Source organism: Budorcas taxicolor, chromosome 3, assembly GCF_023091745.1.
Source record: "Budorcas taxicolor isolate Tak-1 chromosome 3, Takin1.1, whole genome shotgun sequence".
Classification (NCBI taxonomy): Eukaryota; Metazoa; Chordata; class Mammalia; order Artiodactyla; family Bovidae; genus Budorcas; species Budorcas taxicolor.
This window is the reverse complement of record NC_068912.1, coordinates 4,871,696-4,896,121: the sequence shown is the minus strand read 5'-3', so window position 1 is coordinate 4,896,121 and position 24,426 is coordinate 4,871,696. Positions and strand designations below refer to the sequence as shown.

Genomic DNA, 24,426 nt, shown 5'->3' with positions numbered 1-24,426 from the left:
CCCATGAACTGTAACTCTACAGGCTCCTCTGTCCATGGAATTCTCCAGGCAGGAATACTGCAGTGGGTTGCTATTCCCTCCTCGAGGGGATCTCCCAACCGAGGGATCGAACCCCAGTCTCGAGCATTGCAGGCAGATTCTTACCATCTGAGACAGCTAACCACCACTATATTCTCAGTACCTTGAACAATACGGCAATGTTAGTGTTCCACCAAAGATCCTTAACCTCTCTCTTTTGATTTGCTTCAAAGGCATCTCTTTAGCTCTGATATTGATATTAGATTGACCATCATTTAGTATCCAGTCCTAATGACTATCATGGCTTTCCAAATTGGGAAAGGAGTATGTCAAGGCTGTACATTGTCACCCTGATTATTTAACTTATATGCAGAGTACATTATGAGAAATACCAGGTTTGATGAAACCCAAGCTAAAATCAAGATTGCTGGGAGAAATATAAATAACCTCAGATATGCAGATGACACCACCCTTATGGCAGAAAGTGAAGCAAAACTAAAGAGCCTCTTGATGAAAGTGAAAGAAGAGAGTGAAAAAGCTGGCTTAAAACTCAACATTCAAAAAATGAAGATCATGGCATCTGGTTCCGTTGCTTCATGGCAAATAGATGGGGAAACAATGGAAACGGTGACAGACTTTATTTTCTTGGGCTCCAAAATCACTGAGGACGGTGACTGCAGCCATGAAATTAAAAGACACTTGCTCTTTGGAAGAAAAGCTATGACAAACTTAGACAGCATATTAAAAAGCAGAGACATTACTTGGCTGACAAAGTTCCTTGTAGTGAAAACTATGGTTTTTCCAGTGGCCATGTATGGATGTGAGAGTTGGACCATAAAGAAAACTGAGTGCTGAAGAATTGATGCTTTTGAACTGTGGTGTTGGAGAAGACTCTTGAGAGTCCCGTGGACTGCAAGGCAAGCAAACCAGTCAATCCTAAAGGAAATCAGTCCGGAATATTCATTGGAAGGACTGATGTTAAAGCTGAAGTTCCAGTACTTTGGCCCCCTGATGTGAAGAACTGAGTCACTGGAAAAGACCTTGATGCTGGGAAAAATTGAAGGTGGGAGGAGAAGGGGATGACAGAGGATGAGATGGTTGTGTGGCATCACCAACTCAATGGACATGAGTTTGAGCGAATTCCGGGAGTTGATGATGGACAGGGAAGCCTTACATGCTGCAGTCCATGGGTTCGCAAAGAGTCGGATACTACTGAGCAACTGAACTGAACTGAACGTAACACCATGTGGTAGTGAAGTTATTTTGCTGACTATGCCAGGGGACCCATGTCTTTGACATCATTTTGTTTTCTCGGAAAAGAACCAGGGTCCTTGCACATTCCTCTTGCACTGCACTCTCCATCCCTTAGTGGAGGGGAGACTTTGTGCCAATGGACTTCTAAAGAAGTTTGAAAGACCATCCTTAGAATAAACAAAATCCTGATGTAGGAGAGGTAAAGATGGTAACATGACTTTGTAGACATTAGAATAAGCACAGATTGAGAACTACTTTGCTAGTTAGCCAAATTTTGGTAATGACTCATGTAATGTCCTTAAAGCATGACTCAGTGGACTTATTATTCTGAAGAAATACAGCATGATTATTCATCACTCAGTCTTTCAACACATATTTAATAAATATCTATTAGAATTAAAGCACTGCTGAGGCATGGAAGGTACAAAAAAGCATTATCCTCCCTCACCACAACCCATAGGGTATATACATTTCACATGCAAATTTTTCCTCAGAATCTACTTTAAAAAGTTTTTTTAAAACTGCAAATAGAAGATTCTAATTTCCATCCTGCTTCGCCTTTGGTAGTATCACCTGTTAACTTCCTTGGTCCTCTGTGAAGTATTAAAAATAAGGGAACTTTTAAATACATACTTTGTCCTGTAATTTAACTTCTAGGAAACTTGGTTTCTTCATCTGCAAAAAGGAGATTATAACCTTACAAGGATGTTCTTAAAATTAAGTGTCAAATTGTTAAAATTAAGTGGTAATGTGCTGAAGCTCAATCTCTATTTAACAATTTCTATCTATAGATATTATTATTATTCTGTTAGTGCCACTGCATTCTTCTCACCCAGGCTTGAAAACATTTTCTTTAAAATAAAATCACAAAACCACATAAAATCAATTATTAAGTTCTATTGGCTCTTTCTTGAAAATGTTCCTCATAATTGTCCTTTCCTTCCCATTTCTACTGCCACTTTCTTAATTCCCCTTCCTTATTTCATTGCCTCAGATTTTGTGTTGGGGAAGCAGATAATTTTTCTTAAGACATACTTTTTTGTCCCCCTCCTTTTCTTTTTTTTTCAAATTGTTTAACTGAAGGATAATTGCTTTACAGAATACTGTGGTTTTCTGTCATACATCGACAAGAATCAGCCAAAGGTACTCCCATGTCCCCTCCCTCAGAGACCTCTATCCCATCTCCTTCCCCACCCCATCTTTCAGCCTGTCACAGAGCCCCTGTTTGAGTTCCCTGAGTCATACAGCAAATTCCTACTGGCTACCTATTTTACAGAAGGTATTATAATTTTCTATTTTACTCTCTCCATACATCTTTCCTTCCCCCTCCCGCCATTTCCGTAGGTCTGTTCTTTATGCCTGTTTTTCCATTGCTTCTCTGAGAATAAATATCTGTTCCCCCTTTTAAGACAACTTTTCTCAGTGGCTCCCTCTGTGTTAGTCACTCGGTCCTGTCCAACTTTGGACTGTATCCCACCAGATTCCTCTCTCTGTCCATGGATTTCTCCAGGCAAGAACACTGGAGTGGGTTGCCATTCCCTTCTTCAGGAATCTTCCTGACCCAGGGATCGAAATTGCATCTCCTGCATTGCCGGCAGATTCTTTACCACTGTGCCACCGGGGAAACCTATCAGGGACTCCCTCCTGCTGCTGCTGCTAAGTTGCTTCAGTTGTGTCCGACTCTGTGCAACTCCATAGACAGCAGCTCACCAGACGCCCCCGACCCTGGGATTCTCCAGGCAAGAACGCTGGAGTGGGTTGCCATTTCCTTCTCCAATGCATGAAAGCGAAAAGTGAAAGTGCAGTCGCTCAGTCATGTCCGACTCTTAGCGACCCCGTGGACTGTGGACTGCAGCCCACCAGGCACCTCTGTCCTAGGGATTTTCCAGGCAAGAGCACTGGAGTGGGTTGCCATTGCCTTCTCCGCAGGGACTCCCTAATATACACCAGATAAAACACAATAGCTGCTGCTCAGAGTCCTCACAATTATACTTTTCTAATCATTTCCATTGAACCTGAAGAACCCTGTGCTTCTATCACATTCATTCACACTATCTCCTGGATCCATCAGTCGTGTCTGACTCTCTGTGACCCCATGGACCATGGAATTCTCCAGGCCAGAATACTGGAGTGGGTAGCTGTTCCCTTCTCCAGGAGATTTTCCCAACCCAGGGATCGAACCCAGGTCTCCCGCGTTGCAGGCAGATTCTTTACCGCCTGAGCCACCAGGGAAGCCCAAGAATATTGGAGTGGGTAATCCATCCCTTCTCCAGGGGATTTTCCTGACCCAGGAATCGAACCGGGATCTCCTGCATTGCAGGCGGATTCTTTACCAACTGAGCTATCAGGGAAGCCCTCATCCCTCAGAGCCACCTCAAAATCTTTTAATCATTCTAATGGAATTATCCCCTTATCTCAAACTTTCATGGATATCTAAGGTGTAGCATCCCTTCTATAGCATTTATTTTGTATTAAAGTGTATTTTGGCAACACCATAGTGTTGGCAACACTAAAAAAGCATAGGTTTTCCGGCCAAACAATTGTGGTGATTAAATTAATAATGCACCTTGAATATACCTAATCCTTGTAAAGTACTTAATAAATACTATCATTTATATTATTGTTGTGTACATTTTTTATTTTCCTACTAAAATGTTCCTAGATGACAATGGTACTGGTGGTACATTTTCTAGTACATTATCTAGTAAACTTTTATTAGATTTTTAGTAATTCTAATTACTTGCTCATACTGATTTCTTATAGGCTGTGGGTTACTTCATGCTTTAAGATGTGATAATTTCATCACAATAACTTCAGCACATTGTCAAGTATGTGCTAACTCATGTTCACTGTGATTGATATGTGATTTGAAGAGTATTAGTGTTGATTAAAAAACCCATTTAACAAGTTACGGTACATACGTGGATAGAACAGTTGTTTCAAGTCCTATGACATCTGAATTGCAATTAACACTCCCTGCTGCATGCCCCTACGCCAAAGAATACCAAGGAGCTTGAGAAGTGCTCAGCTCCTTATCTTGCAAAACTTGTTTTTTTGGTTTTGATTGGGAAGGAGGTTGGACTGATAAAAAGAATAACATTTTAGTTGAGGATCTCAACGCATCTGATGAGGTTACAATCTATTTTGCAGATGAAGTACACTTAGGTTTGTAGAAGTTCAATGCATTTCCTTTGGCTACACTGTCATCCAGGAAGAGAACTATCTACACAGTATAATATTTTATATTCCAAAACACTATACTTGCCTTTTCCGAAACAATTCATACGCTCTTTTATCTTGTGGCCACTGTGACTCAGTCAGAGTTCCTCTCTTACATGCCAGACGTTAAGACAGGAGGCAAACTGATGGTCTACCTAGAGTAACAGAATTGAACTTGAGCTGTGAGGTTCTTACTAGGATTTTCCCCTGATTTTATTTAATTTTTTTTTCATTCTCTCCTACTTATTTTTAATTTGGGTCAGTGTGTTTCAATATGTGTATTATTTTAAGCATCTTAAAAAAACATCGAAAATGGCATCGAAAGGGAAATAAATCCCATTTCCAACATGATGAGTACATAACTAATTTTTACACTATTTATACATTTCTGTTAGATGGAGACACTCCTTCCTTGACACTTAATAACTATGGGACTCAGAGAAGTTATTTAACAGTTTGAAGTTCCCTCCCTGTAAAGTGGAACTAATAATCCATAACTCTCAGAAATGTCTTGGGGATAACTCATGTAAATTACTTGGTGCATAGTAGGCATTCAATAAATGTCAGTTTGCTCTTTATTCCAGTTAATAATGCTTATTAAACTATATTAAAAACTAGAACCAGACTGTGATAATGCATTTCTTTATTAAGTACTTAAGCCAAATAACTAATTTCCCCCAGGGAGAAAGGAAAGAGAGATGTTGAATTAGTTTCATTTGGTCAACTTATTTATTAGTCTTTTTTTCAGCATTATTTAGTTTAACAGTCCATAATTTAGTTTCCATGCAACCAAAATGTTACGGTTCAGTATTCCTTTTAGCTCTATTGTGATTGTTCTTTTTAATCTATTTTTACATATGCCATTTATTAGAGATCATTATTAATTATATTAACAGCTCGATTGTGTTTCATAACAACTTCGTGCTGACAAACTTTGGCTCACAACAGTTTCCCTGAGGTCTAACGAATTAAAAAGATCAACTTTTAAACGGCAATATTACAGGAAAAAAAAAAACCCGGTTGCAGGGGAGACCCACACTGTCTATATTCTTTCGTGTTAATTTTATACGTTTGTATTTAAGTAGAGCCACATTTTTCTCAAGGACGGAATCCAAGTGAGGCAGGAAGGAAAAGTGGGAACGTACTAACCGAGCCGGCGCTACGGTATCATTGCACCTTTAAGGACTGGAGACTCGGTGTTAGCTCGGCCTCCTTCCCAGCCCACCTCTGAACTCTGATTGACAGGGCGCCGGGCGAGGAGGAGCCGAAGGAGGCCGAGGAGGAGGCGCAGGGAGGAAAGTAGAGGGAGGAGGGGCCTGTCTTTTCTCCAATGACCAATCAGGGGAGGGGGCGGGGCTACGAGTGCCCTCCTCTCTCCTTCCCTCCCCCGCCTCCTGGCTTCCCCGCCTCCCTCCTCCCCCCTTTCCTCGGCCCCCTCCTCTCTCCTCCTCGTCCTCCTCCTCCTTCTCCTCCTCCTCTCAGGCTGTGGTTTTTCTGTATATGTTTCTGGAGTCCTGAGCCTGAGCTAAACAAAAGCAGGAGGCTGACGGGGCTGCTGGAGTTTGCAGAGACACGGAGGAGGAGAGATTCTGTGCTCTGCCTTGCCGCCGTGGCTGGGGGAGATCTGGCTTTTGCAACAGCCCACCCCCTTTGAGATCACTCTGGCCCGGAGTGGGGGTGGGGGGTAGCGGGGGGTGGGGGGGGGAAAGTTTGCATTGCAATCCCCCTGCCTTCCTCTCCTTTCTCCCGGCCGATGCATATTTGCAAAAGGATTAAGCCACAGATTTAAGCGCCGGGAGCCCATTTCTGCCTTGCAAAGGAGACGGACTGAAAAACCAAAAGCCAGCTCTGATTTCTTTTCGTCAAGTGGGAAGGTGGTTTATTTTTCTTGCTTTTTTTGGAGTCAACACCCGTCCCCACCAGTCCTTATCCCCACCCTCACCCCGCAACCCCTTCACGCCCCCCTCCCCCTCCCCACTCCCCATCCTCCCACCATCCTCTAAAGAGGCAAAGGGATTCTTTTTTTTTTTTTTTTTTCTTTTGGTCTTCTTTTTTCCCCCTTCTCTGTTTATCCTGAAAAGGATTTGAAGACAGCTTGAAGGATAAAAAGCCTTGGTGCTTCCCAGGAGCCGAGCCGAGGAGCAGAAGAGGAAGAGCCGGGGGCTGCCGTTGCCTTTGGAGATGGACGAGCAGCCCAGGCTGATGCATTCCCATGCTGGGGTCGGGATGGCCGGACACCCCGGCCTGTCCCAGCACTTGCAGGATGGGGCCGGAGGGACCGAGGGGGAGGGCGGGAGGAAGCAGGACATTGGAGACATTTTACAGCAAATTATGACCATCACAGACCAGAGTTTGGATGAGGCGCAGGCCAGGTGAGATGGAGGCTTTTCTTTTCCTTTCTTGGGGTTTTTTGTTTTTCTCCCTCTCGCTGGGGGAAACAATGGGAACCGAATCACCACAGCGCTTTCTTTTTAAATGTTATTCCTTGGCCCATTTTGACGAGCAACTATATGGCGGAGGAGTAAAATTTGAAGGAGCGTTGTTATCGAAAGTGCAATCTCCCATGCGGTGATGTGGCTGTCTGTATGTATATTTTCATATATTGTGTGTGTGTGAATATAGAGATCTTCATATATATCCACACAAACACTCAGGCAAGCCGAAAATACTGCCAACTGATCCAAAAGCGGCCCTCGGCACTTTTTACTGCTTTAAAAAAGTATCAGAGAGAGCAGAATTGTCAAGTTTTGAACAGCATTGCATGTCTTCTTGTTGAGGGACTCCGTAACATTACAAAATAAAATGTCCCATGAACACTTTATTTGCAAATATAGTTGACTCCTTACGTAAATCAGAAGCTTTGAATTTTCTGTGTGGACGTACTCCTCTAAAATTAATTTTTATCTTTCCCCCTTTCCATATTAAAAAAAAAAAAAGCAGAGTAATTCTTTGTCAGTAGTTGTCAGCCATCCAGAAAATATTTTGCATTCATTTAATTGTTTCAAAAAGGCTGATGTAAAGAAGAGATAGTGTTGCTTTTAAACATGTTTGTTCGGTTTTAGAGACTCGGATATGTAGTGTAACTTTATTGTCTCTTATTTTGAGAGGGTTACTACCCTTCTGTGGCACAGAATGTATGGTTCTTTAAAAAGGGGTGGCGGGGGGGAATCAGGCATACTCTTTTTCCCATGCTTCTTTCAGGACCACTTAGATGCTAGTAAAATAGAAATGAAGGCAAATGTGTATTTTATATATTTCCATCCTATAGGACACAAAGATCTTCATTAAGGAAGCATTATAAAGAAGCTGTGTAGCTTCTCAGTTAATCCACTGCCAAGTATATAGTTCTCCACTCTAGGATTTTACAGTAAATTCTCTTTTAAAAAAACAAAACATAAACTAAATGGCAACCCACCAACTGCTTGCCCAAGGCCGATCTTGAAAAGAAGAATTTAAGACACTCTAATGGCCACATATGTCTTTCCAGTTACCCAGCTTTATTAAATCTCAGAAGTAGCTGGTTTTTTAAGTAATACGTACACAGTTTCTCTACCTCACAAGACTTAGTTCTATGAAGAAGACATTATTATATGTATTTTTGTTTCAGAGAAATGGGAATTTGAATTGAGAAAATGAGAAGAAGCAATTTCAAGGATGATATGAATTACACTCTTATTTTAACTCTAAGCACATGCAACATGTAAACTCAAAAGTCCTGAGGTTTATGGGTGCTTGAAAACTTGGAAAGGTTCAGAGACTGGAACTATGCTATTTATTTTTTTTTAATAGAGGAAGGTTTTCAAAAATAATTTGGTGCCTTTTTGGAATTTTATTATCCGGAGAAAAGCTAATAGGTAGGGTCAATGGAAGATTTCCCACTGGCAATCTCTTTTTGAATTGGAACAGATTTCTCCATTACATTGTTCCAGAAAAATAAACTCAGACATACCAATAAACGCCTCTAATAACAAGTTTGTGCAGCCGAAGGGGCTGGTAGCATTGAGAAACACCACTTTTCTGATGTTTAGTCCCGCTCCTTTTTGTACTACTGAGGACAGCTGTGACTTGGCGGGTTCACCCTTTTAATGGCCTAAATGTTAAGAGAATCAGACACAATTTTGGGATAGGGAGATTTTCTGTTCTCTATAACCCAACCCCATGGACGTGCTTGGCAATACAATATTTCTGCAAAGCTGCATAGAATTTTTTGTAGTTGTTATTTGTTTTGTATTTGGGCCTTTATATAAGAATACAATTAATGAAAACTCCTTTAAAAGGCTCAGAAAGAAATCTTTGATACCATAAAGTCTTCTTCACCATTTTTCTCACCCTACACCAGAACTAAATCACCACTAAGCTTTTCTTTTTAGTTAAACAATGTAACTCAGCAAATAGTTTAACTGGGTTTTCCTTTCCTTAGTCACATCTTCATAATGTACATTTATTATTTATATAGAGAACCCTTCGTATTTTAGACACAATGTTTATTTTGATACTCTTGAATTTTGAGATTATGACTCTTCTACTGTACAGTAGATAGAGCGTGCTTCTGGTTTCCCTTCCTCAGGATGTGTATCTATTTTTTAACTTTGAAAGGAATTTAAAAAGAACTGCATGTGTCTTGAGTGCCAGAGGTTTCCATTTATCTTTATACATTCATTTTAGTTAGTCAACACAATTCCCTTAACTAATAGCTGATGTGATCAGTATTTTGTTTCCAAAACAATATCCTTCTGTTAAGTGCTTCCAGAGTAAAATCAAGGGAAAGGTATTGTTTTGGTCCTTAAGTGCATGCTGTATACAGACACACAGGAGAACCAGGTAAATCACTAATCTAAAAGGCAGAATTGTATTTATTTTTTCCCCCAATGGGTGCAAGGTCCTAATTGTAAATAATTGAATTTCAACACCTGCAAATAAGCCGTGTGTGCACAGGCGACATAATGTGAACGCAGAGAAATGAATCTATTCCCCATATGGGTATGTTTGCCCCCTGGCAATGCATTTCCATACTCTTTAACTTGGGGACTGAAATTTTATAAATTGACAGTTCTGCTCAGAAGACCTTTCAAGCATCTTGTGTTTATGAGAATACAGGGGCATCTGCAGAATGAATTCAAACACATGGATGAATTAAATTTGAAAACACACACACACACACACACACACACACACACGGACTGAGAAGCAGACAGCTCCTAGGCTATGGTGGTTGCGTAGATTATACAAAACTGTTAACCCGTGCATTTGACTCTGCTGTGTTTTCATTGCCCTGGATAGGATTATTGGTTTAAGACTTCCACTTGGATTAAACTACTCATAAAAAACGAAACAAAACAAAACAGAAAACCCCAAACTCTTCCTAAATGAGCATAATTGAGGTTAGTTCTGTTCTGTAGTTAAATCCCTGCTCTCTCCCTGCTAATTAACATTATTTCTTTTTCTATGGCGGGACTCTTTATATTAAGTCATAAAGCAATTGAAGCATGCCACAGAGTTATGCTTGGTCTATAATTTTGGCTAAATGCTCGATTTTTTTCCCCCTGTGCATTATCAGCAGCTTGATCCCAGGAGTCCACCTAAACTATTCTGTTGTTGTTTCTTTCTTGCAGAAAACATGCTTTAAACTGCCACAGAATGAAGCCTGCCTTGTTTAATGTCTTGTGTGAAATCAAAGAGAAAACAGGTAGGAATGAGATTCCAACATTTAAGCATTTTCTTTGGCCAATTGACCACTTAACTGGCAATCAGGAACCCATTATTTAAATATTAAAATTTCAGAATAGACGTACTTTCAAGATTGATCGCATATTCCAATAGGAAGTCCTAGTAGCCTTGCTTCCTGGAACAGAAAGCACCAAGTTTCTTTGACAGTTATTACCAGACATTAGCGGTTTGCTTGCCTTAACTCTATTCCTGGCCTCTTTGAAATTGAAGCTAAAACAGAGGTTCTGAAGGGAAATTTACAGAATGATGTGCCTGTGGGGGAAAAATATGAAAGTAAAAGTCTAATTCTTAAAGGAATATATTTTGGCCCATCTTTAAGACACTGTTTTTGGAGTTGGGCATGGGGGTGCTAAAGTGTTTAAAGTTTCCTCTTCTTTTTTTCTTGTAATTACACGAAGCAGCAAACTAGAGTTCTTGACAGAGTGTTGTCAGATACCTTTGTGGAACGCGTCACACAACATCAGGTTATCTGTATTTGAGTGCCCTGTGATTTTATAGCTGGGAGAATCGCTGGGTTTAGGAGAACAGAATGTGACGAGCTCACTCATTCTGTTGTTTTTCTACTTTCTAGACCTCATATCATGAACTAACACACTTATAACACATCCCAGGAGGGCATTTAAATTTTAAAGCAACAATTAAAAAATAGCAGTCATCAATCAGAGGTGTTCTTAAACAACAGATGCTCTGGGAAGGACACTTAGCAACATCCTCTTGTTTGTTTATTTTAATCCTTAATTTTCCAAAGTGAGTGCGTCTCTCCCTTGTAAAAAGAAAAGAGTTGAGAAGGCAGTCTGAAGCCAGGGCATAAAGATGAGGAACGAGGGGTGGTTATATAAAGCGGGAGCTTCTGCTGGCCTCTGACTTGGTCGCTCGCTGCAGAGCAGCGCGGAGTACCTGCCACCCTATTTATTTATTTATTTTTTACAACAAGGAGTGTAACAGTCAATAATTCATATCTAAACCATATAAGCAAGGGCATGACATGAATGAAAGTGACAATAAATATGATTGCATGCCCAGTTGATATACATTGATAGTTACACATAAAAAGAGGAAGGAGGGGCTCTGAGGGCACGCAGGGTGGCTTTCTTTTTGAGGGCTCTTTGTGTTTCTGTTTTAAAAAATAAATAGTTTCAAGATGTGACCATTGATCAAGTATGTAATTACTCGGGTCTTGAAATGTATGGAAAATTAGTAAGCAGCTCCTTTGTTGAATGTTATTTGTGTTGTGCGTGACATCCCAGACAAAGCACCTGAGCAATGATGTTCAGATCTTTTAAGTCTTTCAGGTTTCCTTGCCAAAGCCTAACCTTATTGCAAAGCTGGGAATTGCATTATTTTAGCTGTGATATACCTTTTAAGAAATGTATGGGTTGTGCATTCAAATATCAAAGGGGCTTTCTCAGTTTGTCACACTTTTTAGTTTTTTTTCTCTATTAGCCTGGAGCAGGAAACCTAAGTGTGTAGATATTTATCATTTGTTTTTTTCTTCCTTCTCAGTTTCTTTTTTCTCTGATTCTTATTTACATGGGATATTTGGTTTGTTGAAATTTGTTGCTTATTGGGTATGCATTCCTGCTGATCTTGCTTCATAAAATACAGAATCAAGCTATAAATGCATATTTGATAATTCAGTCTAGAGAGACTCTGTTTTTAAGATGCCCTCAGATTTTCATGGAAAGGAAGTCTATCAGGGCATTTAAATGTATATTGTGGTCAAAGTGTTTAATTCTAGTCTTCTAATTAAAATCTACTGCTAGGGCAGTAGATCAAGGTGAATGGATGTAAATATAGATCTGGTTCTGGTGTGGATTCAAGAGTTTGCTCCTCACATGAGTATTGCCTAAACTATGGTGATAAGAAGCAGTTGTGTCGGTCAGAATCGTGCTCTAAATGTATAATTTATTGTTGGATTATATATTTTGTTTTAAAATTTTTCTGTTATTGAGTTACATTAATGTTTGGGGCTTTTTAAAAATCTAAATTAAGGTTTTGTATGCTGTCTTTCAAATAATATATTAAAAAAAATAGTTTAGTGAATACTGTAAATTGAAAATAATGATTACTGACCCTGTGTTAAGAGGGAAACACACACACACACACACACACAAGTTTTGGATTAAGAGGGCACCTATGGGTGAAAGTACAAAAAAAGAAATAGTAAAATAAAAAGAGAAAAAAAGAAAGGCCTTTCTCCTGTTCCTCAACTTGTGTATCAGAAGGATTAAGGAGAAGGAAGAAACCTCTCCTGGAATGTTGAGTGTTCCGTGTTGTAGGTAGGAGACAACTGCGGTGTGCTGAAAAGAACTCTTTGATTGTAAAGCACGGTTACTTACTGAAGATCGACCTCACCCTCATTCTGGAGAGCTGGCGAATCTTCCATATGGTTGATGTGTCTGCAACACATTGTGTCTGTAAAGTTGTAGGAGCTCTTTTCTCTGCCCCCCACACCCCTCCCGCTTCTTGATACAGAGCTAGTGACAAGATTGTTTGGATGATCAGTTCATGTACATTCTTTCATTGTTTTGGGAGTTTCCCTATTGTTACTTTCAAGTCTTTACGCTGAATGAGTATTTTTGAGCTTCCTTCACAAGTATTGTAGAGGTTATTTGATTTAGGGTGGGCTCTGTTTGTATTCTCACAGGAGTACACTAAGGGGGTTTACCTAGGTCTTTACAAGGAAGTCAGGACCCTGAAGGAGCGTGGGGCTTGCATTCCTTGGCGGATTTTGCTTTTCTGATTTTGGTCAAAGACTTTCATTGGAAAACTCAGAAATTTGGAGGGAAACTAGCTAAGACTGTCTTACCAACCTTTTGGAACTTTAAAGAAACAGACGCGCATAACACCTAAAGTAGGCGGCACCGTTTAGATTACAGTTGATTGACAGGTATTTAGTCAGAAATAACTGTGGGGATATTCAGGGAAAAAGAAAAAGAACCCAAGTGTCTTCTTGTTGAGAAATGTGGGTAAGTTTTTATTTTGATACCTTTTTGCTTTTTTAAATAAAAATGCCAAGAACAAGGAATGCCTGAACAATTCTCAGGCTGCAAATCTCAGTAAGAAAACTCTGCAAGACCTCTAGCAAGTATGTTTCAGAGGTGGCTTTTATCTGCTTGTTCCTTCTAGGAGCATAGAGATTTCATAGAGTTTTGGACCTTTTAATACCTCATTTTCTTTCATTTCTTAAGAACTATTCCTTGTCTTCTGACATATTAGCAATAGGCTGGGTTTTGCATATGTGTAGAGGTGGTGGTAGTGGGGTTGATGGGATGGAGAGAAGGAGAAAAAAAAATTAAAAAAATTAAAACATACTGAATTTCTTAAAAGGACCTTAACTATATTTTTAAACATTTCTTGATTTAAAAAAAAATTTCTGTGTCAAAAATCATGCCGGTTTAAAAATGAGGAAAAGACACAAAATATTGGTTGCCATTTACTAAGGAGACTGTTTGTAGATAGTAATGAATAGCTGTAATTGTTGTGAATAGTTTTAAATTTTAGAACAAAATAGCTATATATGGCAGTTTTCAGCAAATTTTCCTCTGAGCATCCTCTGCTCTGAAGTTAAATCAAATAACTGAAGGATGTTAAAAAATTACTTTTTGCTTACTTAATGCCCTTTTGTTCTCTCTCTCCTTCCTTTATTCTTTCTCTTCAATTAACACTCCCATCACAGGCTCTAGTTTTTTTTTTTTTTCCCTTTAACTCTACTACTGTATTTCAGTTTTTTTCCACCCTCTTATTCTCACCTGCCACTTCTTTTTAGTATAGCAATTACATTATGAGATTCCTGCTTCTCATCTTTTTATAGCTTTAGAGAATAATTTGTGTGTGTGTGCACCCACCTGTATACGTGTGTGTGTGTGTGTGTTTGTATATGTAGGTGGAGGGGACACCGTGGAAGGAAGTTTATATTTTAGGAAAATAATTCTGAAAAGATTAGGCCTTGAGCAGAGAACAGGAGGGAAATAACTTCAGACAATTTAGAGATGCCTCTAATCATATTCTTTTGGGGCTGACATGGCAGCAGTGACTTTTCATAAATGTTCATCTCTAGAAGGCAAAAGCAAAAGAACTTTTTCTTGCTGATGATAGAATTCAAATTTTTTTTTTTTTTTTTTTGTGGAAGGGGCAAAGAGAGAAAGGGAGCAAACAAAGGGGAGTTACTTGATGCGGTTTTACTTGATCCACCCTTTCAGGCACAGTGTGTTAGCAGAAGGTAGGTGATTAGACCCTATATATTTATTCTGATCTGGATACGAGCAATAGACCTACAATAATAAGACTCCGTGGAAGACACAGTATCAGCTTCTGATGAGAAGCATCCCTTCTCTCCAGTCGTTTTGTGTCATCCCCTTTTAGAAGCCGATTTGGACCCATTCTGGCAGCTGAGAAGTGGGGAGAAGGGTGCAGTGAGCAGCCGGGGTCAGATCTACCCGAGCGAGGTCTTTGGAAACTTGGTGTCACGTTTTCTAGCTACTGGCTGTCTACGAGGACCGGGACTGAGGAGAATTTAAGTGAAACTGAGGAAGCTCGAAGAAGGTTCATGAGTCGGGGAAAGGCACGGGGGAGACCTGTGGTCTAGGCCTTGTGGCTGCTGGGAGCTGGGAGCAGTGAGGGTGCTGGGACCCCAGGCGGGTGGCAGGCTGCACCCAGGGTGGGGAGGTGGCAAAGTCTGGCTCGCCGCTGGGGTCCGGCCTCTTCTACATGCCTTTGCTTCTCTGTTCTGCTGACATTCATATGCTTTTGGTTATTGTTGGCAAAATTAAAAAATTATCCCCAAACAAGCAAACCAAAACTCAGATATTAAACATATTTAAATAGGAAAGCATTTTAATTTTTTCATTTAAAGCATAACCCTGGCTTCTCTTGAGACATAGTTTTACATGCATGCTTTAGGAGAACTTCGGCTGCACTTTGGTTTCCAACTGCTGTTGGATGAATGCTGTTATGGTTGGAACTTGGTGTGGTGATTCTAAATATACTTTTTACCTTTACTTTTTATTTAAAAAGTCACTCAAAATGCCGCATGATTGAGGCAGTGTCCTAGGTACAGCTCCCAAAGACAGCTCTTACTCATTTTGCTATGCTCCTGAAAGCACCCTGTCCTTTGCATGGACATTTTAGCCTGGGTTAGAGGAATATAGTATGTCTATCTCCTCTCTTGCACCCTACCTGAAATGGTGTGGTAAGGTTTAAGGAATGTAGTAATTGATGAATAAAATAAGCAGAGGATTAATGAGTTGTTTGTAAAGTACTTTGAGCTCCCTGGATGATACAGATAAGAAATACTGTATTTTCTATAGTAAATTATCTAAAGACTTGCATTCTATTCCATTTCGTAGTTTGCCAGTGTGTTAACTCTTCCTTTGAATATATAATTGAGTGGTGAGGTAGTCATTGTGTCCCATCAGGAGAATTTTCTGGTTGAATCTTTTGTCTCATCTTCATCTTAGCGATAACACTTCTCAGAATTTGGCAGAGTGAGTTCCAGAATTTAAAAAAAAAAAAGGAGTGTGAGTATAACTGACATAGGATTATATAACCTATCTTCCTTCATGGCAGAATAAGGTCAGTGGTGACTTCCTGGAAGGTCTTCTTACTTCTGACAGCTCTCTTTCAGGCTCTCAATTATTGGTGGAAATGAAGATTGCAGTGGATGGGAAAATGCATCCATTTTGGTTTAGGTCATGGTATAGTTTAGGTCAACTGTATCTCTCATGGATTCTCTGTCATTAAGCAGAAACTGGGGTGGGTCCCTCACACCTGGACTAGCTCTGGACATACCACTAAGTAGTTTTAAGATGACAAGTAGATAGCTTAAATACTTTTAGGAGAAGCTATAATAGTAGCGGTTGAGGATTTGATCTCTGAAGCCTGACAGCCTGGGTCTGTATCCCAGATCGCCAACTTTTTCAGTTGTGTGACCTACTTAAGTTTACGGAACTTCTCTGTGCCTCATTTTTTTTTTTCACTTAGAAAATATAGATAAAAATGGTAGCTATTTTGGAGGGTTATTGTGAGGATTAAATGAAGTAGTACATGTAAATTACAGTGCCTGGCATAGAGTAAACAGTCCATAACTGTTAGCTTTTATTATTTCTGGCCCTGTTTTCTTACATGAAAAAGAGAGGCTTGTACCAGATGGTCTCTAAAGACCAAGCCAATTCTAAGACTCTGTAATTCTGTGCTGAAAAAAGAAAAATAGTGCTGAATTTAAGATTTGTTTTCTTATGTTTCTCTTGCCATTCTCTTGAAGTGAGAATGAGTTGTATCTGGCCAAAAGGCTGGGCAAGGTTGGGAGAAGAGGGGAAAAAAATGGATAAGAGCGAAAATGAAGGTTTTCAATTATCTACAAACTGGACAACAACCACCTGAAAAGTTACAGTGGCATTTTTAGTGATGACATTTTCTTAGCATCAGCAGCTGGAGATATTATGTAATGATAGTTAAAAATATTTTCCCTCTGAAAACACATAGGCCCGTGCATTCGATTCACAAAGTTTCCGAGGAGGAAGAGTAACATAAAGTGAGGTTAGGGCAACCTGACCTCTACCTGTCTTCCTCATATGTTCCTACTTGAGGGAAAAATGTTATTTTTGTCATAACAACAACCTTGATACTAGTCAGTTTATTTATTTTTTTATAGCTTTCTTGGGATATATTTCATATACCATGAAATTCACCCATTTAAATTATACAGTTCAGTGGTTTTGGTCTATTCACAAAATTGTGAAACCATCAACACAACCTAAATTTAGAATATTTTTATCACTCCCTACAAAAAAAAAACCCCTGTACTCATTACCAGTCAGTTCATATCTCTCCCCTTGCCTAGCCCCTACTAATCACTAATCTCTGTCTGTTTGGATTTAACCATTGTGGACATTTCACATAAATGGAATCATATAATATATGGTTTATTACTAGCTTTGTTCTCTTAGCATGGTGTTTTTAAGGTTCACTGTGCTATAGCATGTACTGATACTTCATTCTTTTTTATAGCCAAATAATATTCCATTGTGTAGATATACCACATTTTATTTATCCATTTAGCAGTTGATGGATATTTAGGTTGTTTTTATATGTTGCTGCTGCTCTGAACATTTGAATGAAGTTTTATGTGGCCATGTTTTTATTTCTCTGGATATTTACCTAGGAGTGGAATGTTGGTTCATATGGTAACTCTGTGCTTAGCATTTTGAGGAAGTGCCAAACTTTTGCAGAGTAACTGTAGTAGATGTATTCTTAAGTTTTATTGTAAATGACATTAAATTTGGTCTTCAGCACTTTCAGCATTCCATTTTTTCAGTCTTTTTCTGCAGTCACTGGTCTTCCTTTTCCTCTGTGTGTCAAGGTTTACTGTATTTTTTTATCTTCTCAGATCAATACCTACTCTAAGAAAAAGTATTTTGATAGTTGCTTGACTTGAAGTGAACATGATCAAGATTTACATGAAACCTCTCTCAGAACTATCTGCATTTTAGAGAGAAAAAGAAGTTAAGTCAAAGGAATGAATCTCTACGGCTAAAATTTCAGGTGTCAGGTTCCCGGAGAAGAAGACCTTTGCCAAGAAGACCAGACAGTATTCTGAAGAGCAGTCTAGTATGACAGAGAGCGCAGGGTATCTGAGTGAAACCAGTCTGGATTCAGATCCTCACTTGAGTGTAACACTGGAAAGCTGATTTAACAGAGCTTCAGTATCATTAGCTGTACAGTAAAGACAATGCCATGTAGGCTTGCTTGAGGGACTAAACAGGACAATAATATAAAGCACTCAGTTGCATGAGTGTGCTAAATAAAAAGCAACTACTGTTGTCTTTTCAAAACCACATGACTGACTGTTGACCTCTGGTCTCATTAGTTTGACACTGTCTACTCAGGTTGGGTTTTCTACCAGCTCTGGCCGGAAGCTTTTGAGACTCCCTGAGATACTTCCTGACAGTGCTTTTAAGTGCTTTAAAAGATTTTCTGTGTGAAAGGGGGGAACCCCCAAAACTCAGCAGAAGGTATCCCAACACTCTTGTACTTCCTTCAATCCTAGAGTTCTAGCGAGAGAAGAATCCCATTGAATAGTGCTGTGCAGTGAACCCATATTTCATTCCAAATTTAATGTTTTAAGTTTTGTTTTAGTCCACTGGAAAAAAAAAAGTGAAAAGAAACAGGTGAAATTAATTGTAATAATACATTTTATTTGAATCCAAATATATCTAAAATATTTCAATATGTGGTCAATATAAGATTATAAATGAAATATTTCCACTGTTTGTATTAAGGCTTTCAAACCTATTGTATATTTTACATTTGTAACATCTTCCATTTGGACTAGCCATGCTCCAGGTGTCCAAGAGCCTCATGGGACCACTGTCCTCCATATTGGACAGCATGGCTGTACAGTGGTTGTTCTGGCATCAATCTTTGTTTTGTCCTTTTCTTGGCATAATTTTCACACTCTAAGGAAGACTCCTGCTTGTTCCCTACTCACACTTGATCTGGTGGTTCTGCACCAATTGAAACTGGTTCGTGATGGATAGCCATGTTGAGAAAAAAAAAAAAAACATATCTAAGGCATCTCTTTCCAGCAGGGAATATCTCACTCCTGGGAGCCAGGATGAGGTAGTTCCCCTTTAACTCCTTCTGCTTTTACTTCTTTCTTTCCTTGACTCTATGTTTTATGGTTTGATTCCTTATCCTTAACAGAGTTTGAAATGTTCCCTAAAATAAAATAGGTGGTGGAAACAACCACCTTTTATTTATTTATTTTTTTGTACAGCGAGAATACAGTGGAACAAGTACAGAAAATTCCATGTGGAGACAAAAAAAAGTTTGCTGGACCCTAAGTCAAGAGTTCTAAGTCCTAACGCTGCCTGCCTCCAAGTTACTATGTTATTTTGAGAATGCCATTTATCCTCATGGTCTCATATTTCTGCATCCATGGAATGGGCCACTCCAGTGAGCCACTAATCTGAGCCCACCTTTCACAGATCACGAGGTCTAACATGGTCCCTGCCAGGGCCTGGATACATAGCATTTATGAAAGGAAATTCTTCTTTCATTGTTATGGCACTTCTAATTTATCCTCTGACTCCTTATATCTTTTCTAGACAGTCATGTAAAACTGGTTATGGTGGTGTTAAAGTAACTTCCATCAATCAAATTGAGTTGGAAAGGCAAGCTGGGAGGAAAAAAAAGTAGTGATTTTTTTTTTCCTAATTGAAGCATTCAATATCACATTTTACAAAGCCAGCTGGAGGCCAGTCCCAGTTTAATCCACCTTGTTGACTCCATGACTAAATGCAAATTATGTTTCTTTTGCATCCTATCTGTTTGTAGCTATTGGATTCTAGACTGAAAACTGCTTTTGGAAAATACAAAGATTTATGGTTGCAGACTTGGAAGTTCGGTATACCTTTGCCAAGTTCATATGGTGCGGCCCAGGAAGTCAGGAAATTTAGGTTTGATTTTCACCTTAGAATTGTGAACAGTTGCTTGTTCAGTGTGCCTCAGCTGAAATACTGAAACGATGTCTGTTCCCCACCTACCTGTCAGCGGGGCTTCTGGAAACTTAAAGTGAAGATATTTAGAAAGATGTTTGACTTTCCTTAAGAAAGTGTCAGTGTGAGAAAAGTTCTCTATTTGTCCTGCTTTGAGACAAGTTTGAATCTGCCAGTAGGTCAAAGGAATAAATTTACCTAGTGGCCTGTGCTGGTAGGGCCGCCAGTCATTTTTCTGAGGGTTTTAGGTGATTTGAGCCCAAGTCTTTTCACTGTAAGAGAATCCTCCTTGTAATTACCCTTGTTAATAGAACTGAAAGTTTGCATTTATCTTTGGTTCCTGACAAAGAAAGCCTCTCAGAGACCCTGATGATGAGCCCAGCCTACATCCCTTCTGAAAGGCTCTCTGTGGATACCAGGGTATAGACGCTAATTCCTCACTGCAGAGGTGCTAGGGCCGCGCACCCTGCTTACATTAACAAACATTTAAAAACAAAGCGGGGGCGATAAGCACGGCTTTCCCCTGTGTGGTCTCTTTACTGGTGACTGTAATCCCTAACCCCTTGCGAGGGAGATGTGAGGTTGGGTGCGGGTAGGTGGTGATGCCCCGGGCAGCACAGAGTATAAAGGCCGGAGAAGTAACCAGATCCTGTGAGGAATAAATTAAAGCCACTTCCTCCCGAGGCCAATCAGTGGGGAAGGAAAAAAAACAAAAACCCTAGAGATGAGAGAGCCTGTTTGCTTAGATCTGGTGGAAAAGAGAAATCGGAGTTTCTGAAAAGGAGTTTAAAGGGACGCATTACAAAATAAAACTTTGGGAACTTAAGAAAAGGCTAAGAAACCGTGGAGGAGCAGGACAGTGAGCCACATGGCCTTGTGCTAAGAGAGGCCCCTTCAGACAGGATTGTAATGCCTCTCGCTGGGCCTGGGTAGACGGGAGCCTGGGTCTTGCTGCAGCATCCCGCTTAGCTAAGGCTTTCAGAGGAGGGGGCTCTGCAGGGGACGCGACGCCTTCTGGAAAACTGGTGATCTCACCGCGGGGCCGATAGGGATGCTGGGGAGCGCCCGCCGGCTCCGGTCCCCTGCCAGCCAGAGGCCTCCAATGAGCCCCGCAGGGCTGCGCTCACTGGCCAGGAGCCGTCGCCCCGCGCAGAACCGGCCTGGAGCCCCCGAGCCCGGCGCCGGCCGCTCTCGAGTGGCCACGGAAGCTGAGCATTCCGGGAGTGGAGCTTGGTTGTGTCTTCACGGATTTTCTCCGCTTTGGCACCCCAGGCTCCCTCTCTTCCCAGCCACCTCCTTTCTGGGCTGCCCTCATCATCAGAGGACCCAGTCCTAGCCTATCATAGGGAGAAAGCCATCCTTCCTTTATTAAATACCCCCCAGGCCGGGCTTGGACCCACCTTGCCACAGCAATCGGAGCCTCTGGTGAGGAGCAAGGGTGTAGAGGTCTGTCACCAGGGAGCCGGGCGCGGGGGCTGTGCTGCGTTTTCCGTATGCACAGTGGCTGAGCAGTACAGACATTGGGGGCGGGGGGGGGGGGGTGGTTTTGCATACAGAAGTGAAATTCAGAAGGCAGCGTGCAAGCACGTGGGTGAGTGTATGCGGGTGCCGGCGCTCACACGCACACATCTTAATTTGCAGCTCCTGCTTAGCTGCCTCGGTGTTGTTTCCTCTCTATTCGGTAAATAATCTGGTTGATGCTTTATGGTATTGAAATGAATCAAGTAACATAATCAGAAGTTCCTGCAGAAACCCTCCCATCTTCTCTCTCTCAGCTCTTAAAGGGAGCATCTTCCCCTGGGGAGATTTTTAACCCAAAGAACCTTGATGTACATTAAACAGCATTGGTATTTGTTTTCGTTAAGCTTGGTCTGATTTCCTTAACACTTGAAGAAGGTTGAGGGCCTTCCTACAGACCTAGTTGCTGATATGGCAGCTTGGCTTGGCTTGTCTCAGAGGAAGGCCTAAAGGGGCCTCAAGCTGCTTTGTTTTTGCAAGTCTTCTGAAAGTAAAGAATTAATTTTGGTGGTTTGGCCCCCCCTCTAGCCCATACACACAGTTGCCTCCCCTCCCCCACCTAGCCTGCTGGAGCCAAGGCAGGAAGGGGCTGTCATCATGCTCAGGCCTAAGCCATATTACTTTATTTTTCTTTGTAGAAAGTTACACTACGAAAGATGTTCTTCATGTGTGATTATTATTCTTAAATGGATTCTTGTGCTTTCCTATCATTGCTCTGTTACAGCCTCCCGGGGCACCCATCAGGTCTTCTAATTAGACCCTCCAGAAACGTTCTGTTGAATGAATGTGGGAGAGTGAGAAGTCAGAAAGGTTGAATTCCTTCATTACTTTGAAAATCTTTGAATTAATTCTCTCTATAAATTTCTACTAGCCCAGTCTCTGATCCACCAGCTGAAGAATGAGGCCCATTATTAATTTCACAGGATAAGTTTCTCATCCCTGTAACTCTGGGGGAGAAGATGGAAGCGTTATTATATAGGCTGAGAGTTCACATGTTCTTTCTGACTGTTATAGATATTATAGCTAAAATATAAGAGTAGCAATACTAATACCGATGATGAGGATAATAAAGAATGAAAATAATTGGCTTTTCTCTGTTCCTGATTTGGACACTGCCCCCTCCTACTCATTTACCATACTGTCTCTTCCCTTTGTAGACATTTCAGGCTGGAATATCTTGGTAACTACAACTTTCCGTTAACTTCGTAGAGGTTTACACGAAGGAGAAAATCTCCCCACTGTGTTACATTTGGACTTAAGTATGCAAAGATTGGTTGTCTTGCCAATATCTCACAAGAATATATCTTCTTCTCACTTAGGCTGGCTAAGGTCACCTACTGAATGTTGGCCTTCATAAGTGAGAGTCATGGATGCTTGATTGCTTTGAAGTAAGTTTGACCGCATATATTTTTAAAAATATTTATTTATTTGGCTGCACCAGGTCTTCATTGTGGCATGCAGGATCTTCACTTGTGGTATATGAACTCTTACTGTGGCATGTGGGATTTAGTTCCCTGACCAGAGATAGAACCTGCAACCCCTGTGTTGGGAGCATAGAGTCTTAGCCACTGGGCTGCCATGGAAGTCCTTGATCACATATTTTTGAACACAGACATTTCTGGAGATATTGGGCCAAACTCTTATCTCCCACAGGTTGAAAAGTGAAAAAGTTAAAAATAAATTCCTGCCCTGCTTGGGTTTAATTTTTCAACACCAGTTAGACATTTCATTTTAGACCTCCTGTAGGACATGATGAAATTACAGAGTCTGCATTCTATTTTGGCCCATTTGTTGCTGTAGCAAATATTTATGAAACTTCTCTGTTTGAAGCATGAAAGACACAGAGAAATACAAATGTGCCAGCGATGGCCCTTACCCTCGGGGAACCTACAGCCGCATGTAGGCCCGGAATCATGGTCATGATCTTTGTAGCACGGGCAGCAGACTTGCTCCCAAAGGCCCGTACCCAAGACAGGACTGTGTTCCTTAGGGCCAGGTGTGTGTCTGAGGAGGTCATTCCGAGCCAAAGATGTCACACATGCAGGCTGATAGGCATGGCAGAGCGCTTTCTTTCATTCAGAGGGTGCAGACTGTTACGTAGGCAGCCCAAGAAGTGTTCTGTGTCTGAGTTCTCGCATAGCTCGCCTTCTTTCCCCGAACACTGCCTCTGCTTCTTTTCCTTTCTGCCTCTTCCTTCCACTCTCTTTTGTTTTTATTCTTTTTTTCTCCCCTCCACTGGGGCCTCCCCCAGACCCCCAAATCGCTATTTGCCCAACCTGTGACCTGAGACCACTTGGCATTTCCCCAGGATGGCTGGAATTTACCGCCTGCCGAAGAAGCGTCTGTGACATTTGCTCACCTGGGCGGCTTAAGCTACAGGGTCCGTGTGGAGGGACTGCTGAAAGGAAGTGTGAAATTTACCTCTGTGCACCAAGGTTCTCGCCAGCAGGGAGACAAACAAGGATGTTTTCAAGAAGCTGAGATTAATTTTTATCAGGGTATGCGTATATAGTCCTATATATTCATACACACATTTATTATGTATTCAATAAATGCGTGTAGACAATTTGTACATTATCTGTTATTCTCTAGTCATTATTTTAACAAATTAAATTTTCATGGTTAGCTTCATCTTTCACATTCATACCCTCCCCTTGCACAGCTCACTTCTTTCTTCCTCTCCCTCCCTGCTGGTAGAAGACACTGGGTTAACTTAATGCTCTTGGAGGCCTTGTGCCATCAGCCCTCCTGTCTCCTTAAGGCTTATGAGATTCTGTTGATGGCTTTCTCACTGTGGTGGTCGGCCCAACCAGGCCCAGTCGTTCTGCTGGTAAGGAAATAGCTGCTTGTCTCTTAGGATCAATCTGGTCTAGGAGCTTGTTCAATCCAGTTACTGGGATAGGCCAGCCCTGGAGGCTTTGCTGGCTCTTAGAACATACGGACACACAGTCTATCTGTCCTGGCTGTCAGCCGAGGAAGGGAGGCAGGCAGTGTAGATGGTTAAGCTGTTACTTTATACTCGTGTTTACCCTGTCCAAGTGATTTGAAGGGGAAGAGTGCTCCAGGCCCCAGGCTGGGGGAAGAGTGCTGGTGGGTCATTTTAGCATGAAGCTGAATGGAAAATGTCAGCGGAAGTGATGCCCCATTTTCCCTTTCGAACACGGAATTCTGTAATAATAGTTAATGCATGGAA

General features: G+C 41.0%; 1 protein-coding gene across 3 annotated transcripts in view; it reads left to right on the top strand.

The window, feature by feature from the left end:
- The first annotated feature begins 6,644 nt into the window (after positions 1-6,644).
- PBX1 (PBX homeobox 1) overlaps positions 6,645-24,426 on the top strand; it is a 334,001-nt gene continuing 316,219 nt past the window's right edge. For all 3 annotated transcript variants that reach the window (XM_052636768.1, XM_052636769.1, XM_052636767.1), the window contains exons 1-2: positions 6,645-6,863; positions 10,104-10,177. In XM_052636768.1, the coding sequence (XP_052492728.1) occupies positions 6,673-6,863; positions 10,104-10,177 (265 nt within the window). In that variant the 5' untranslated portion in view covers positions 6,645-6,672. The remainder of the gene's footprint in view (positions 6,864-10,103; positions 10,178-24,426) is intronic.